Source organism: Sebastes umbrosus, chromosome 3 (assembly GCF_015220745.1).
Source record: "Sebastes umbrosus isolate fSebUmb1 chromosome 3, fSebUmb1.pri, whole genome shotgun sequence".
In the NCBI taxonomy this organism is placed as follows: domain Eukaryota; kingdom Metazoa; phylum Chordata; class Actinopteri; order Perciformes; family Sebastidae; genus Sebastes; species Sebastes umbrosus.
In genome coordinates, this window is record NC_051271.1 from 36,799,660 (window position 1) to 36,817,678 (window position 18,019).

At 40.1% G+C, this 18,019-nt stretch overlaps 1 protein-coding gene across 6 annotated transcripts in view; it reads left to right on the top strand.

Moving 5' to 3' along the window:
• The first annotated feature begins 3,804 nt into the window (after positions 1-3,804).
• The window catches only part of LOC119485187 (VPS10 domain-containing receptor SorCS1), a 209,047-nt gene continuing 194,832 nt past the window's right edge, over positions 3,805-18,019 (top strand). For all 6 annotated transcript variants that reach the window (XR_005206218.1, XR_005206219.1, XM_037764550.1 and 3 more), the window contains exon 1: positions 3,805-4,829. Coding sequence is in view for 4 of the 6 variants with exons in the window: in XM_037764550.1 (XP_037620478.1) it covers positions 4,065-4,829 (765 nt within the window). In the remaining 2 variants the exon portion in view is untranslated. The remainder of the gene's footprint in view (positions 4,830-18,019) is intronic.

Below are 18,019 nucleotides of genomic sequence, written 5' to 3' on the forward strand. Positions count from 1 at the left end.
TGTTTTCAGGCTTTAAAAAATCTTTGGCCAATCACAGGTCATTTCAGAGAGAGAGAGCGTTCCTATTGGCTGTACTCCGGTTGGTGGGCGGTGCTTGGAATTTCCTCGACAGATCTCGGGTGGCTGCCAGGTCACAAACTTTCTCATTTTACAGCTAAACAGTACACTACAAGATGATTCTGAAAACATTTTAGGAGGGATATGGTCTTTACAATAACAGAATATTGATTCATATTTGATCAGCGCTGCCTAGTTTGACCATTTGATAGGAGTTTGCAAGTAATTGACTGCTGGCTCTCATAGACGGCAGCTGGACAGCAGACTCCAGATCAGCTCTGACTGGTTGTTTTCCTCCGGTCTGTGAAGTCTTGCAGATACAATTAGGAGCACTGGAGAACACTGGAGGACACAGAGGCACATCATTTATTTCAGATTACCTGTCTCATGCACTACCGTCAGGATATATTGACCGTTTTATAGAAATAACTTTTTTTAATCATATTTGCTCCATTTCTACCCACTGCTGCTTTAAGTTCAATGCAAGTTTTTTTTTTTTTTAGGTTCAATGGCAATGTTTTTAAAATTCTCACTTTCTACAATATCTGCACATGGCCACTAGGGTATGGTTAAAGTTAGGTAAATATTGCAGTCATGACAAATTAACTAAGTCGAGGAATAGATAGGGTTAGGAAACTAAAACACTTGGTTAAAGTGACTATGACTTTAGTGGCTAAAATCAATATTTTTTATCTTAAAAATGGTGTCAAACCCTTACTACTTACTACTTCCTGCATTGGCACTGAACATTTGCACTGGACATAAAAGTCAATAATTTGACATGGTAAGTCATTAGCTGGCAGTATAACCTCCCCACTGATGTGGATAGGTGTAGCACCAAGGATAGCTCCCTAGCCTTTATAAACCACAGGATCAGGACCCTGGAAATTTCGGCCCAAATCCAATCCGGTCCCTACACCCTCCCACTCCGTGACAGAGTGAACTCCGTTTGTAGTCACACTCACAGCTCAATGAAGCACACTTCTTTAAGGTGGAGGGTGTAAATACAGCGGCCACTTTGGGACCAACTTCCCTCTCTCCGGCAAAGGAAACTTAAAATAAATATCGTATATATATAAAACAGGGAAATCATAAAGAAATCATAAGAAAATATTAATAAGAAATATGTATAACAACAGTGCAAATAATAATGCTGAAAAATATGATCTATTATTAAGTGTGTAAAAATGCAGAAATAGCATAAATAAATATGAATACTAGTTTAAATGTACTGTATAAATGAATGCAATGGTAATGCCAGAGTAAACAAGATTATTGCACAGCTGAATTAATGCAAAAAAAAATAAAAATAGTGTACTTTTAAGTCAGTATTAAAAAGTTAAAAAAAAATATATATGTTGCTTATGTATGTAACACTTTTCAAGTAAGCGTTAACGTTTTCTTGACTAGATGAGAGTATGTTTGATCCTAACAACAATATATTTACTTTAAATTGATAACATCTGTATGACAATGAAGTAGAATAAATTAAATGTCTATCTTAGTTTGAGCAGTTTATGAGTCAATGTTTGTACCGGTAGTCGCACGGAACTGACATCGGAGCATGTTCCATGAGGAACACAAAACGGCGTTGCACGTCGTCAGTAAGGGCAGCTGGTTAAGTCGGCATTAATGCAGGCTCGCTGTTGGAGGGTTTTATAACCCACTTCCACTCCCCAGTGATTGGTTTGGAATGGCACTTAAAGGTCCCATATTGTAAAAAGTGAGATTTTCATATCTTTTGTATTATAAATCAGGTTTAAGTGCTATATAAATACTGTTAAACTATCAATATACAGAGAAATACACACAGCCCGTATTCAGAAATTGTGCGTTTCAAACAAGCCGTTAGGATTTCTGTCCATTTGTGATGTCACAAATATACAATATTTAAACCATTACACGGTTTTAAACGTAAACATTCTAAATGTGTCCCAGTTTATTTCCTGTTGCAGCGTATGTAAATAACATCAGCTGACAGGAAGTAAACATGGACCCAAGCTGTTGCCTAGCAACGCAATTCCGTTTAAATTGCAAAAAAAACGGAATGTTTCAGACAGAGGGTAAATACAGGTATATTCAAGCAGACAGTATGAGGAAAAATACGTTTTTTTTAACATTACAGCATGTAAACATGTTCTAGTAGAAACAATACTACAAAATAATTGTGAAATACAATTGTGAACCTAAAAATAAGAAGGATATGGGACCTTTAATATGGTGGAGCCTCCACGCGAACCGAGAGGAAGTGGGCATAGGGAGAGGGTGTAAGGGGGCGGTTTGGAATCGGGCCTTCTTCTGCCAGTGCTCACCTCGGGTTTGATTTGGGTGAACTGACCCTTCAAACAGGGAAGCAAAGATATTTCTGCTGACTTAATGCTCATAATAATAAAACACCAATAACAAAAAAAGGAATTAATGAACATTTTCAAAGCTACAGAATTACTTTTTTTCCCATTAATAACATAATGTCCATGCAATGCATATAGTCTCCCACTCATGTTATAATTAAAAAAAAAAACACATACATACAATGAAATCACCTCATTATGATTCATAAGGAGATAAAAAGGTATGATTATAGAGTCACCCTCAGGATATCGTTCCACGCTTTATAACAACAGAGGGAGAATGAAAGTGTGCAGAACGAGCAGTGTTGAGCTGTAATCACCACAGATGGGTCATTATGAACATATGACCAATTAAAACCAATATGTTTATATCACAGCACACTTCAGAATGCAACATGTGTTAGATGGAAACATTTTCTCTGAGCGGGGTTTTAACAGGATGTGTGACACTCTAATCATATAATCCTTTACTCTTTAATCTTAATTTGTAGTAGCCTATAGATCCTTGTGGTAAAAAATTAATCAGCTCCCGAGGCACAATCTGCCCATTTTATTCCCTCTGGAGCTAGCATCCCTGAAAGCAGCCAGCTGGTGTAGTAGTCTGTGGCCATTTGTATATCCCTTTGTGCTCATCAGCAATCACCATAACCTCCAGTCATTAGACACAGAGAGCTGCAGGGCTGATATCAAAGAGATGAACTTCCATCCAGCCCCTCCACCAGTTCCACTCATCCCATGCCGCCTGAGACATCCTGGCTGCTTGTTTGGGGGCAAAATGATACACTTAAACATGATGTCTCTTTGTTTACAACCTATTTAAATATTCATTCCAGACTGCATGTCTTCACCTTACAGGTGGTTTCTCCAGCTTTGCCCCTCAGCTGGTCTGCAAAAGCCTGCATCACATCATCCTTGAGGGGATGGAAGATCAGTTTGCGAAATGCATGCAGAGAGAGAGGTGTAAAAAATGTTCCTTCGTGGGCAGTTGGATTCATTATTGCTGTTTAATAAGTCATAGGAGCTCCCATCCCTGACACTGCACTTAATTGGAAACACATTAATATGTTCCAATTACTGGAAAAAAGTCCCTGTTCAGAACCTAAAAGGATTGAATATAAACAAGATCGTCATAAGGTGAAATTATCCAGTTTTCATTTGCCAAATTAAGCGATTTACTTTCCCTGAAGGGAGGCTTGGTGATAAAAATCTGCATCAGGAGAAAAAAAAGAAAACAGGAATAGCAGGAAAATGTGGCTGTGAGGAGAAAATAAAAGAGCAGCAGAACAAAAATGACTATATTACTGACATTAATTATAGCCAACCATATGGTGGGAAATAACAAATATGGAGAAAGTCAGTCCAACATTCTCCTCCATCTCTCAGTCTGGATCAGCTCCTCCCCCCACCACCCCACCACCGTGCGTGCGGAGCTTCATTTGATCAAATCCTTCAACTTGGACCACTTTTTTTTTGCAACACTGCATTTGAGCAACGCCACAACTTGCGCAGCACTTCCTCTTCCACACACAGCGGCAATTTTACACCCCGAAAAAAGGCAGAGAGAAGAAGAAGAAGAGTGGAGGAGAGAGGGGTGGCACAAAAAAGAGGGACTTCTTCTTTGCATCCTCAGCATCCTACATACTCTGCCAGCCAGCGATGGAGCGGGAGGTCAGATTCTGCCCAAAGTGGCACAATGCGTTTTTGATTTTCATGATGATGATGATGCTCTGTTTCTTTCAAGCCGCCAAAGCTGAGATAACTTGCAGGTCGTGCCAGCCTGGGAATAATAATAATAAGTGGCGTGCACGGGAATTACTGCTGAAATTCGACACGAGTGAGTCCGCAACAGGATTATTAAAGGGAGAAGTTTTTGGACACAGTGCCGGGGCAGCAGGGAGATCCATGCAGGCTGAGAGTGCCCAAAGTCGGCTCCGTTGCGCAGCAGGTTCCGCTGAATGCGCTCCAGAGAGTCGGGCGGAATACGCGCAGCCAATGAGGCTGACACGGAATACAGACGTACAAATTGATGAAATTGGTGAGAGCGAATTTGCAAAGACCAAAGTTTCCAATGTCAAAATGAGTGGTGAGAAGGAGAGCAAGGCAGGCGCAGGTTTGGCTTCTGCCACCCGGTACATAAAGCGCGCCAGGAGGAACAGTGATGATGATGGTGGTGATGGTGGTGATGATGATAAAATCCGATCCCCCGGTTCAGCCCAAAGTGGAGACCCGGGAGAGGTTATGCGCTCGGCGGCTGGACGCAGCAGAGTGACGCGCTCTGAGTTGCGCTGGAGCGGCGGAGAGGAGCGCAGAGCCGGCGGTCCGAGGCAGGACGAGCTCAAACTCAACAGTTCAACGTTCGCCTTGACCGGGGACTCATCTCACAACCAGGCGATGGTGCACTGGTCCGGGCACAACAGCAGCGTGAGTCACAAGTTCTCATTTAGTCCAGTTTTTTAAGCATCACATATGCGCGAATCCACACATCCCTACATGTACTGTATATGTGCGCTTATGTGTTGGCCGTCAGGTGGGCGCACACACCACCTCAAGAGAGAGGAACCACATCTGAGTGATTGTGTGTTTGTGTGTGTGTGTGTGTGTGTGTGAGGGTCCAAAAGAGAGACACACTTGATGATATTGTCCCCCGCTGCCAGACATCTGTCTTTCACTCAACATTTTCTCACATTTCAACAATGGTTAAATACTTGGCTTTCAGAATAATAATAATGTATTTTAGTATGAAACAGCATGGAGATAGCCCAATGGTCTTAATCTATCATTTAGAATAAAATGATTTAAAGGGGACATATCGTGGAAAAAGTCACTTTATCTGGAGTGCCTACCAACCCATAAACTGGGAAATAAGACAACCCAGTCAGTTTTTTTTTGGGGTGGGGGGCTGTCTAGATCAGAAAACATGTGATTCAACAAGCCATTCAGATGTGGCTCCCCTTCCTATGTGGCATGCAGGACTCATTAGAATAAACCGCCCACAGTTTGAGAACTACCTTTGGAAAAGGTGAACCACATTTTTTCTCTCAAGCCAATCAGAGCAGACTGGACTTTTTCGGGAGGGGGGGAGGGGTTATGGGCGATAAAAGGGATGATGAATATTCAGACAGATATTACACTAAAGCATGTAGAAACTTGTTCTAGTAGAAACTATGGGATGGACTCGGGCCGATGCTGACTAAAATAGCTGGATCGGTTATCGGCTGAAAATGGAGCCGATATATTCAATTCAATTATTCCATATACTTTTTATAGATAGTTTTATAGGTTATATATTATATACAGTACATTATATACTGGAATTTTAATTCCTGTTTGACCAAGTTGTTGCTTCATTAAAAAGGTTTACACCTGAATTGTAATTCCTGTTAATTATGAAGTTCTTTTTACCCACTTGCTGGGCTACAATTTATTATTCTAATAATAAATAACAATTCAGTAAATGTATATCTATGTATTTATTTGTTAGGAAAGCAACATTCAAGTCAAGCCTGATGTTGCCTTACACATAACAGAATGATCCCAGTCACTTCCACACAGTGAGACATACAGCTTATTAATTGAACACCGGTATCGGATCTGTACTCGGTATCGGCCGATACTCAAAGCCCAGGTGTCGCTATTGAACTGAAAAAGTTGGATCTGTGCATCCCTAGTAGATATCCGAAATACAAGTATTAAAATGGACATGAAATGTCCCCTTTAAACACCTTTTTTTATTACAAATTAAAATTCGACCTAAAATGCACCTCCGGTGTGGTCTGGGCTTTTATTTGAGTTGTAGAGGGAGAGTGACCTCCAGCAGAGAAGAGAGAAAGAGAGAGAGAGAGAGAGAGAGAGAGAGAGAGAGAGAGAGAGAGAGAGAGAGAGAGAGAGAGAGAGAGAGAGAGAGAGGGGCTTTATCTCGGGAGCTTCTTCAGTATGAGCAGCTGAACTGATGTCGGGCTAAAGCTGTTCACGTTGAGCACGGAGCATCTCTGACCAGAGGGCAGGATTTTCAAGTAGCGCCGTAGGTTGTGGGAGAGGTTAAGCAATTTCAGCCCTCCTTCCTTCCTTTCCTGAAGCCAGGTTTCCGGAGCCACAGGCCCCGAAAACACCTGCACACTTTGGAGCTGAGGAGCAGGCCGCCTCTCTTCTTTAGCCTCTTTGCTTGTTGGGCATGAGATTCTTTTCATGTAATGGCAGGAATGAGAAGATCAGGGTTTTTGTCAGCATGGCAGGACGTACACAGAACGCTCCAGACTCTAGAGCTGGTAGTTAATTCATTTCAGTTGAGGGTGGAGGAACGCAAACCAGATGACCAACAGCTGCAGCAAACCTCTGTATGCATCTTGTACAAAATCATATACATGTACAAAGAGCTGAGCCAAATCTGTCACTTTAATTTAGTTTTTTTTCCTTCCAACAGTCTAAAATCCAAAGATAATCATTTTACAATGAACAAATCCTCACATTAGAGTTTCTAGAATGGTAATGATGAGTCCTGAGTTCCCCTCTGTCGCACATCTTCAGAGGGTTCACAACTCTTGGATTTTATTATGATGTCCTCCAAAATTCCATGTAAATAAAAACATAAAATGGGAGAAAAGGAGGCAGTGATGCCATGTTGTCGTAATGCCCGATTATTTGAACTTTAATTCCCTGACGAGCCCGTCTCCTTGGAGCATTGATGTGTAGCGTGCCTCCCTCTACCTTGTAGCTGGCAGTGCTGTTGAATGTGTCATTCTGCACAGTGTCATCATGGTCCAACACATTTTAGTACTTGTTTTACCAGCTGCCTTTTAAGCAGCATTTTGTACATTCTTCACAGACAACAACTTGCTGGATGCAGGAGGAGAGAAAAAGAGCTTGTGTCGAATCTGAGCATGAATCAGAATCTATACAAACATGCTTTATGTTGTATTCCCAGCGATAATCTAAGCCTAAATGCAATTTAGATTATTGCTTTAAACTTTAATTAACATTGGGAAGAAGAAAGTCTTTGGGCAGACGAGCGCTGGAGCACGGTTCAAATGTATTCATTTGCTGCGAGCACTGATATATTTCAACACGACCGCTTCTTCTTCTTCAGAGTCAAAATATAATAAGCATGGACTGAGATTCCAAGGCAATAAAACGGATGAAAATGTCTTTCTCAGCCTGCAAAACCTGCTGTCTTTAAAAAAAAAAAAAAAGAAAGAAAGTGAACGTTTGTCCTCAAACTGCTTTCCGTGAGTCAATGTCCTGACTGTTCCACAACTGCACAGCTCTGTGTTACACCCACACCACTTAGCCCTGTCTGTAACAAAGCCAATTACAGTCAAACGCGTATCACCAACTCCCATGCCCTCCACTTCGCTACTGACTGAAATTCCATCCTGTGCCCCAGGTGTTTTCTGTGGGCTTGACAAACTACTGTAGCTCACGACAAAAAAAGTGACCTTACAGTGGAGGCGAGGGAAAAAAAAAATTCTTGAGAAAGTGTCAAAAACATTTACAGTTCTGAAAATATATTGCCATGCTTATATTTTTTGCTTCTGCCAATCTGTGCAAAACAAAACAGTCATTACTATTGAGCAGCCCTGTTTGACTTTGTGAAGTGACTCGATGCTATACTTGAGTAACTGTGAAACAATTTGCCCCTATTCTTTCAGTTGACGCAAACGACTTACTCGAGGCGTGCGATAATAGAGGATCTCGCATTAAATATGTAGAGATGCTGCTATAAGCAGGAACAGACGTCCTCGGTCTTTACAATCTGAGCCGCTGTATAAATAAACAGATGAGTCAACAACATGCCACGGAGCCAAAGTGAAAAGGATACAGATAAGGGCTTGGCTGCTCTTAATATTTAACCTTTAAGGCATTTACAGAGCTCGTCTTTTAACCGTCCCACATCACTGCGAGCCAGTGTGTCAGATTGGATAGGAGGTTATAATTATGACTCATGAAACATTGGCCACAGGAGTCATTTTTAAGCCTTGTACAGCAAATACAGGGAGACATTTTTACTATGAGTAAAAAAATACATCTACACACACACACACACACAGCAGCTGAATGGACTGAACTGAATTTAGTAAATCGTTATAAAATGTCCCAATAAGACAGGAGTGCAGACTGTAGATGTGTAGACATGGCTCAGGCTTAAGTCAATGCCCCTTATTTTCGCTTGCATAGACATTTTTATTGAAATATGAGCAGAAAAAAGTGTGGTGTTTACATACAGCTGCCTTCAGCCCTGAACGAGTACAAACTTCACTCCGGGCAAAGTTTTAACTAAAAGTTCATTATCTGATTATGACCCAAGTTTTAACCCACATTAGGCAATGTCTCAAAGTGGAGATGAAACGGTATGAAAATTTCATATCTCGATTATAATGACCAAAATTATCACGGTTATCAGTATTATCACTGTATTGTTAAGATGTGCTGAAAATGTTCTAGTATTATAGTACGCATGTACACAGTTACATTATTTAATAAAGTCTATCGTATCGTATTGTATCGTATCGTATCGTATTACCTCCCTCAAGCGGCGTTGGTTTGTCTGTATGTCTGTCTGTTAGCAGGATTACTCAAAAAGTTAGAGATGGATTTGAATGAAGTTTTTTGGATGGGTGGGGTGTAGCACAATGAACAATCCATAACATTTTGGTGGTGATCCGGATCATGATCCGGGTTCAGGAATCTTTTTAAGAATTCCGATCAGCCTGAGCATTAAGACCATAGGGTATAACACATGCGCAGTGTAGCTGATGACGCGTTGGTGATGCGTTGGTGACGCGTTGGTGATACATGACCCCGCCTCCTTCTGAGAGCAGAGAGATATGTGTGTGGATGTGTGGCGAGACTCTGAGGTGCGGCGGGAGCTGCTGTCTGTCCTCGGTGAGAAAAAAAAAAGCGGTAGATGAAGGGATGAGAGACAACGTAGTGTAACGTTATACAGACATTACACGTTACACGGAAACACACCGTGTTCATAATAAGCCGACCACCTTACGGTACTGCCAGCTGTGAGCTGTGATCTGTTTTTCAAAGTCACGCACCTTGGCAGAGGTCTGCGCTCTCCGAGTGCCATTCTAGTTATTATTATTCACTTGCTCGTTGCTTGCACACACACACACACACACACACACACACACACACACATTCTATCATCTGTGTTGCATTTTCACCTTAAGACTAAGTTGTTGCTAGCACTTTAATCAGCAGGTGACACGAGAACTTGGCTTGAGTCTTGAGGAGTTGTAGCATTTATTCACTGATATATAGCCAAAACTGTACACACACTGCACTGCTACATTCACAGCTATAAAGGTAACTTCATACCGCCACTCACACACACGCTCTCTCTCTCTCTCTCCTGACCGCACACTTGCTAACGTTACGCACACAACCTACCCATGTTATTTGTTAATAACTCTGTGCATAGCCCGCTGTTCATATCCCTCCACTGGCTCCCAGTTGCTGCTCGCATCAAATTCAAAACCCAGTGGCTGGCTTAAAAAACAGCATCAAAAACAAAAAGCAAAAGCGTCTGCTACATTATAGTGTGCAATTGTAGAATTGTAGCCCGTCCGGCCTCAGTTGACGCTGGCAGGATCTCTGGTGGTAATCAAACACGGTTTTAATGATATAATTAAAATTAGTACTAAATAACTAAGTACTAACCGTCTGGAATTTTACCATTGTTTTATTGTGAAACCGGTAACTGTCACATCCCTAGTCCGTAGTCCTGTAAAGTAAAGTAACGTAACGTTAAAAAAAATAACATCCAATACAACAAAACTGCATTGTGAATTACGTTTCGAGGAATTTCTCCTGGATTACGTTTGTTTTTGACGTATCACAAATAAATCTCTAATTATAGTCAAACAAACAGGACTTTCACCCATGATGTTGAACCTAACCAAGTAGTTTTGTTGCCGAAACATAACCAAGTCATTTTGTTGCATCTTTGTTTTGTTTTGTTTCAATTTACAACGACACAACCACATGTTTAAAACTGCCACCGTAATCCGGGAGAAAATATGTTTCCCTCGAAACGTAATTGAGAAAGCAGTTTAGTTATATGGGTATGCAATTTTGTAGGAGACGGGGTTGAACTGACCCACCCTTGAAGACAATGCGACCTGTGGCTGTAGTAGTTTTATCAAACTGTGTTTTCATTCCAGGATTTACTTTGTAATTTGGTGAGAATGTATTTTTTCGGTGTATCCACATTCTCTCGTGTCTTGTGTCTGTCCGCCTCAGCTGCTGACTCCCCTATAGCCCTACATTTGACAGCTCTTGGAGAACTGGTGTGAGCGTGTTGCACTCAGCTGTGTAGGTGGACAGCACTGTAGTAATGTCAAGGAAAGATCTAAAGAAGGAGTTCTGCTGCAGTTGAGACAAAATCAAGAGTCCTACATCTCATTCAAAACCAGGACTATCAAACAGTTAATTCACACTCGCAATTTATCACCAAATTTCCGGCATTTGTTTCAAGTAACTAAATATTTTATCACCAATTAAAATTAATTTGATAATAAAAAAAAACAATACTAACTGTATATTACCAAATGGCAGACTAAATTAATTCCCAACATAAAAAAAAATAAAGATTCAACAGATTCAACGCAATAATAAAGCATTAACGCAATTTTGTTTTAACGCCAATAATTTCTTTAACACATTAACGCAACTTGCGATTTAGCCTGGCCATTATTCGATCTTTGGAGGTTGTAGTGTTGCAGCTCAGTTTTAAAGTTACAGTGAATATACTGGTATCATATGACACTAGAAAAACCTAATGAATCCATTGGTACCAACCATGTCATACTAGCTGGTTGGCGAGGAAAAACTGGTAAGGCCATTTTCAAAGGGCTCCCCTGACCTCTGACCTCAAGATATGTGAATGTAAATGGGTTCTATGGGTACCCACGAGTCTCCCCTTTACAGACATGCCCACTTTATGATAATCACATGCAGTTTGGGGCAAGTCATAGTCAAGTCAGCACACTGACACACTGACAGCTGTTGTTGCCTGTTGGGCTGCAGTTTGCCATGTTATGATTTGAGCATATTTGTATTATGCTAAATGCAGTACCTGTGATGTTTGTCATTGTTTTGTGTTAATGATTTTGAATAATAAATATACACATATATTTGCGAAAGCAAGCATATTTGCCCTCTCCCATATTGATAAGAGTATTATATATATAAGGTACATTTTGAACAGACAGAATCTGTGCAAATGATTTGCAATTAAATGTTTTAATCAATTGACAGCCCTGATTATGATATTAATAATGTATTGGCACAGTTACCGGGTCCATATAACTTTAGTGCTGACTGAGCCCGGCTAGTCATTGTCAGTTCATGACCAAGGGATATAAATGTAAAATGTTCGGTCCAACTGTGTTTAAATTTGAATGTGCATTTAGATCTTTTTAGGCGGAACGCCGTCCTGCCCTGCCATTTTGACGACAGCTAGGCTAACAGCTATGTTAAGTTAGTTGGCTCATCTGCCTGCGCACAGAGCAGCTGTGCACACGGCCCTTGAATCAGGTTGTGGGTTGCCAGGTTGCGGTGACAGATGGGTAGAAATCGTATGTAGTGTGTGGTTTGTGTTTCATTGACAATTTGGCAACTTGAGTGACGTCACACAAACAAACAAAACGTACGCTGGGAGATGGCCTTGAAATTAAGGGTGTAAGAAAATATTAAAAAAATTGAATATTGCGATATTATGTATTGTGACACTATCGATTCTCAAAAACACTGTTTCAATTTTTAATGAATAGTTTACAGTTCATTCAACACTTTATTTCATTTGCAAAGAGATGTGTCCTCTCAAAGTCGTGCTATGATGTCGGCTGTTACAGGGAGTGTGATAAATGCAAATGCAGATCCCACTGTCCTGATTGCATAAACTTTTTTTTTTTACTCAGATTTTATGCATATGGTGGTGTGTTCTTTAAACTATGACTATATAAAAAAATCACAATATATCGCCTTACTCACAGTATTCTACAATACAATATCTTGCCAATACACAGCCCTACTTGAAATATTGGAGACAGTAACATGCAGCTGCTAGAGGACTACACAGATTGTTCGCCAGGCTAGCAGTGTGGCTCAAGGGATGGCATGTACTACGATAGCCAAAAAGGACTGAATGGAGACTAGTGTGATACAACGAATGTCAAATTAATACAATTACATTTTTAAGCCACTATTTGTAAATTGTATGATACCCTCTTTCATTGTATTCTGATGGCATAAATTTGAGGATTACGAGGCAATTCTTGCAAAAATTGGCGCAGTTTATGTATTTTTTTGAGCCCTTCATACTTAGTGTCTCTAGTTGGGATCCATGGGGGGTATCGGTGTGTGTTTCTGCCTGCCACACTCTCTTTTTGATACAACCATTGAGTAGTGTCGAAGTTGAACATTACATATATGTGGCTTTAGTTAAGGTTCCTGTATTGTAAAAAGTGAGATATTCATATCTTTTATATTATAAAGCAGGTTTAAGTGATATATAAATACTGGTAAGCTATTAAAACGCTCAATATACGGAGAAATACACACAGCCTGTATTCAGAAATTGTGCATTTGAAACAAGCCGTTAGGATTTCTGTCCATGTGTGATGTCACAAATATACAATATTTAGACCATTACACGGTTTTAAATGTAAACATTCTAATTGTGTCCCAGTTTATTTCCTGTTGCAGTGGATGTAAATAACATCAGCTGACAGGAAGTAAACATTAACCCAAACGGTTGCCTAGCAATGGAATTCTGTTGCAATTCCGTTGAAATGCACTAAAACGGAGCGTTTCAGACAGAAGGTAAATACAGGTATATTCAGGCAGACAGTATGAGGAAAATAAAGTTGTTTTTTTAACATTACAGCATGTAAACATGTTCTAGTAGAAACACAAAATACAAGTATGAACCTGAAAATGAGCAAGATATGGGACCTTTAATCCAATTCTGAAAACACCCACTACTCAAATCCCAAACTCCCAGGATGTCATTGTAGTCCTGAAAAAATGTTACTGAACTCAGTAATTCCATCTGTAATCACTGGACAGGTCTAGAAAATTAAAGGCACACCTGAGCCTCCATAAGAACCACAGAAACATTTGAATACTGCTATTTCATCATTTTACATCACCAGAATTATACACAACAACTCCCAATTATGTAAACAGGAAGAGGAAGAGAGAGAAAGACAACTGATCAAACAAATACCCGCTGAGTGCTTGGTCGGCTACTTGGAGAGCAGTATTGAGATTCTGAGAAAAAAAAGGTTACAGGCAAAGAGCAGTCTCACCGTGGGGCCCGTGGCATATTGCTCAGATGGATGTACAACATGCACTGGGACAGTTTTATTTGCATTATGAAATGTCAGGCATTTAGTACTTTACTCTGTCACTCAGACAATATGTCAGCCTGAATCCATCTATCAGTCTAAGAAGATTACTTTTGAGCTTTGATGCCTCCGGAGATGTAGGACATATCCTGCTGGAACAGAAGCATATAAATTATACAACGATGCCCTACAGAGACAACGGTAGTGCCTCAGTGTTTCTCGACACACGAGTAACGTCAAAAGATTGTGTCACCAATTAACAAAGAGTTGATCACGCGGCGCTCTTTGAAGCGTGGTGAGGAACTCACTCAACATGTGGCGTCTCAGTTCACAGTCTCACACTACCACTTTTAGGCGTTGACGGAATCCATTTCTGGTGTTGTATGCATTCTGATAGCCATGGCAACGCCCAATTTACCGGCGACGCCAGGTTTGTTTCACCAAAGTCACGTCTCTGCTTTGCAGCGGCATTCTCTCTCTACACCATCAAGCCTTCATAATCTGCTCATTTTCAGACATTTGAGGGCCATCAGCGCCACACGGAGTTGTAGGACGAGCTCTAAATCGGACACATTTACAACCTGCTCATCCGAGATGGCAGAAATCAAACATGCCATTTAGAACAGGCATATGCTAAATTGACAAGATCTGTGCAGCAGGGGAAAGTGGTTAGGTTCGAAAACAGTACAACTCACACTCTGATATACAGTGCAGTATTATCTGGTAGTTTGTCGAGTTTGAAACATATTTGTCTCGTTGAAAAAAGGACAATTGATTGAAGGTTGTGTTAAAAATGTGATGCTTTTTCAGTAGCATCCATTGCTAACCAACTACAGGTACATACAGACTTTCAGCCATGCTAGTGGCGAGTACAGCTGGCATTGGCGGTCTGTCTGTCGGTACACAGTCCTTCTCTATGATCTATTTTATATTGCTGTGGAAACATCTCTTTCAAACAACTGGATTTATTTGTTTCTGACCAAAAAAACTACATTTTACAAGATTACATTTGAACATTTGAATGATAAAGTTTATAATTTAGCTTTGCCCAATATTCATTTTACTGAATAGAGGCTGAACGCATCATACTGTAAATCCATTGCACCTCCCGTTAACGTTAGCTGTTAGCTCCGTGCTTGACTGTGCTGCTTACCGGCAGCTAACAGCTAACGTTAACTAGCGCTCGTCCTACCGATTTCAACACAGATTTGTAGCATTATCAACAAATTGTCATGTTCTGGCTGTGCCAGTCTTTGTTATTAGTTATGTTTATGTGATTTTGGTTTGTGTTTGGTTTCTTTTATATTCTCATTCCAGTTTCCTGTTTTATTTTGTAATTCACTCCTCCTGTGTCTTGTCTGGTTTTACTTCCCTCCTTTGTTTGTTTTCCCGCCTTTTGTTGATTGTCTGCCCCGCCCTGATTTGTTTCACCTGTGTGTAGTCATGTCTTGTATTTAAGCCTGTGTGTTCCCCTCTGTCCTGGTCGGTTCGTTTGTCTCTCCAGCCCCGTCTACCTTGTCCTCCGTGTTACCCGTTACCTCCTGCTCTGATCCTCGTGTTTCCCTGGTTTGTGATTTTTGGTTTTGTTCTTTTGTACTTTGTTCCCCTTCCTGCTTTTTGTTGTTTGGATTTTTCAGCTCCCTGCCTTTGGTTGTTTTTGGATTGTTTCAGCTTGTAATTATTAAAGCTCGCTTTTATTTCAACTACCTGTTCTGCCTGTAACTCTGCGTTTGGGTCCCCTTGTAAACTCCACATACGACAGAACAAACCGACCAGGACAGAGGGGAACACACAGGCTTAAATACAAGACATGATTACACACAGGTGAAACAAATCAGGGTGGGGCAGACAATCAACAAAAGGCGGGAAAACAAACAAAGGAGGGAAGTAAAACCAGACAAGACACAGGAGGAGTGAATTACAAAATAAAACAGGAAACTGGAATGAGAATATAAAAGAAACCCAACACAAACCAAAATCACATTAACAGAACTAATAACAAAGACTGGCACAGCCAGAACATGACACAAATAGGGTGCGCCCCCTGGACGCATTGATAGTAAGTTTACTGCGTCCCAAACACATTTTCTATCGTCCCTGGGACGATAAGATGCCATTAGTCTCGAGCCCTGACTGTCCTATATGGTACCTGCAGTACTGGTACTGTGGAAAAACGAGTACCGTCATGTTTACAGAATTTTGGCATCAACTTGGTACCGAAGTATCGATTCTCGTGACATCTTTAACGCCATCATCAGGTCAAAATTCCAATTTGTCCAACAATTTGGTTTATGGCCAAATACCAGCAAAACCAATAACATTCCCATCAACCTCAGCTGTACTTTGTGTTTTGTGCTAATTAAAAAAGTTATTATTACTATTAAAAAGTGAAGTGAAGACTAAATTTTTAGTCTTGTTTTAAACTAAACTCATTTTAAGCAGAATGAATAGAGATAAATGGAGCGTGATTCATTAAAAATGACACATTTTAACCCTTTAATGTTCTGCTCGACTGTTTGGTATAGAGCACATTTTGAGTCACTATAAGTAGGGCAGCTGGGCTGAAATATTCATACCAATTGTGCATTTTGCGAACACATTTGGCACAGACATAGGTTTATATCTTATGAAAAGATATAGATATTGGGGTGCTGCAAATTTTTCACAATGGCTGCCAAATAGGCGCTAACATTCAAAAATGTCGCAGAAAACTTATTTTATGAGTCTTGATGATTTCCAAAATGTGTTCAAGCCGCTTAGATCAGATGTCAGAAGATCACAGTCATGTTTTTTCCCTTTTTTGTTTGTTTGTTTGTATTTTTCTTTTACTGTGAATTGACTGTTTGGTAGAGGTCTGTAATTACAAAAAAAGACATTGATTGTTGTTATAATTGCCCCAAAGACATAAAAAATGCAAAGAGAAAATGTTTCTATTGCTTTTTTTTCTTAGTGAGGACATTAAAGGGTTAAAATGACTTACAAATTCATAGCAATTTGTTTTCTTGGCCTTTAAATTACCCCAAAGAAATCCTAAAACATAACCTTGATGATAAGAACTACCACTGGTCAATATTAAAATTATTAAGAACCAGCGAAGTGAAAACTTCATTAGACCTGAAAATAACGTCTATATTGCCTGTTTTGGCGAGAAACTTTCAATGTTTCTTAGTGACTTAATCTCATGTATACATATCTTCAGATGACTAAGTTTCTTATATAATGTGGTTTAAAAAAAACAACACATTCTTAAACACAGTCTGATTGAGGCAGCTGGACTATTTCACAGGTGTTGTTGCAGCTCCTCCACAGAAATACGCAAAATATTTCCTGTAAAAAAAGAAAAGGTCTGGAGTGCTCGGGAAGTTCACACACGTGTAATGAAGGGAACACAAAAGTTCAAAAAAGAAAAAAAGGTCCAAGGCACTATTCTGGCAAAAAGTTAAACAGCCTTTTAATCAGATGGCTATTTCATGGTGAAATTCTAAAACAGACAAAGCTTGTACATGTTGAGATAGAGCTGGGTTACAGCCCACGCATAGCGGCACAAACTGCCTTCTTCCGATGAAAGGCTTTTTAACTTCCTGCCAGAAGAGTGCTTTATACTATGTAATAGTTGAGAGAAGGTTTCCAGAGTAATTGACCTGCAAATTCCTTTGGCATTCTACTTCTATTTGTTTTTGAGAGGACAGGCTAGTAGGGCCTGTCACTTTCAGATTTTACTTTTCAAATAGAAAAAACCCCCACGAGCAATTTAGGCGTGTATATTTAGAAGTTGAAAATTGGATTTCAAAAATGCTATTTGTACCTCAAACACTCTCTAGATCATTTTTCTTCTCCTCACTTTCTACAACTACTACTTGTCTGAGCTCTTTCTTGTTGCAAGAGATCTACTGCAAACCACAGTCACAGCAAACACAACACATTTTGGATGCGATTGATTAGATGATTTCTGTACACGATGCAGGTGATAATCTGCTTTAACTTCTAGCTCCTCCCTTTTAAAGGGGACATATCGTGCTCATTTTCAGGTTAATGCTTGTATTTTGGGTTTCTACGAGAACATGTTTACATGCTTTAATGTTCAAAAAACACATTTTGTTTTCTCATACTGTCTGTCTTCATTTGCCGGTTCTCGATCTCTTGTGCTTTTATTTTCTTAAATCTGTGTCCATGTTCCTCTCTGCCTTTTTTCTCCCCTCTCTCTTTCTCTCTCCCTCCACTTTGCTCGCATGCACCTTGTGTCTTGGCCACACT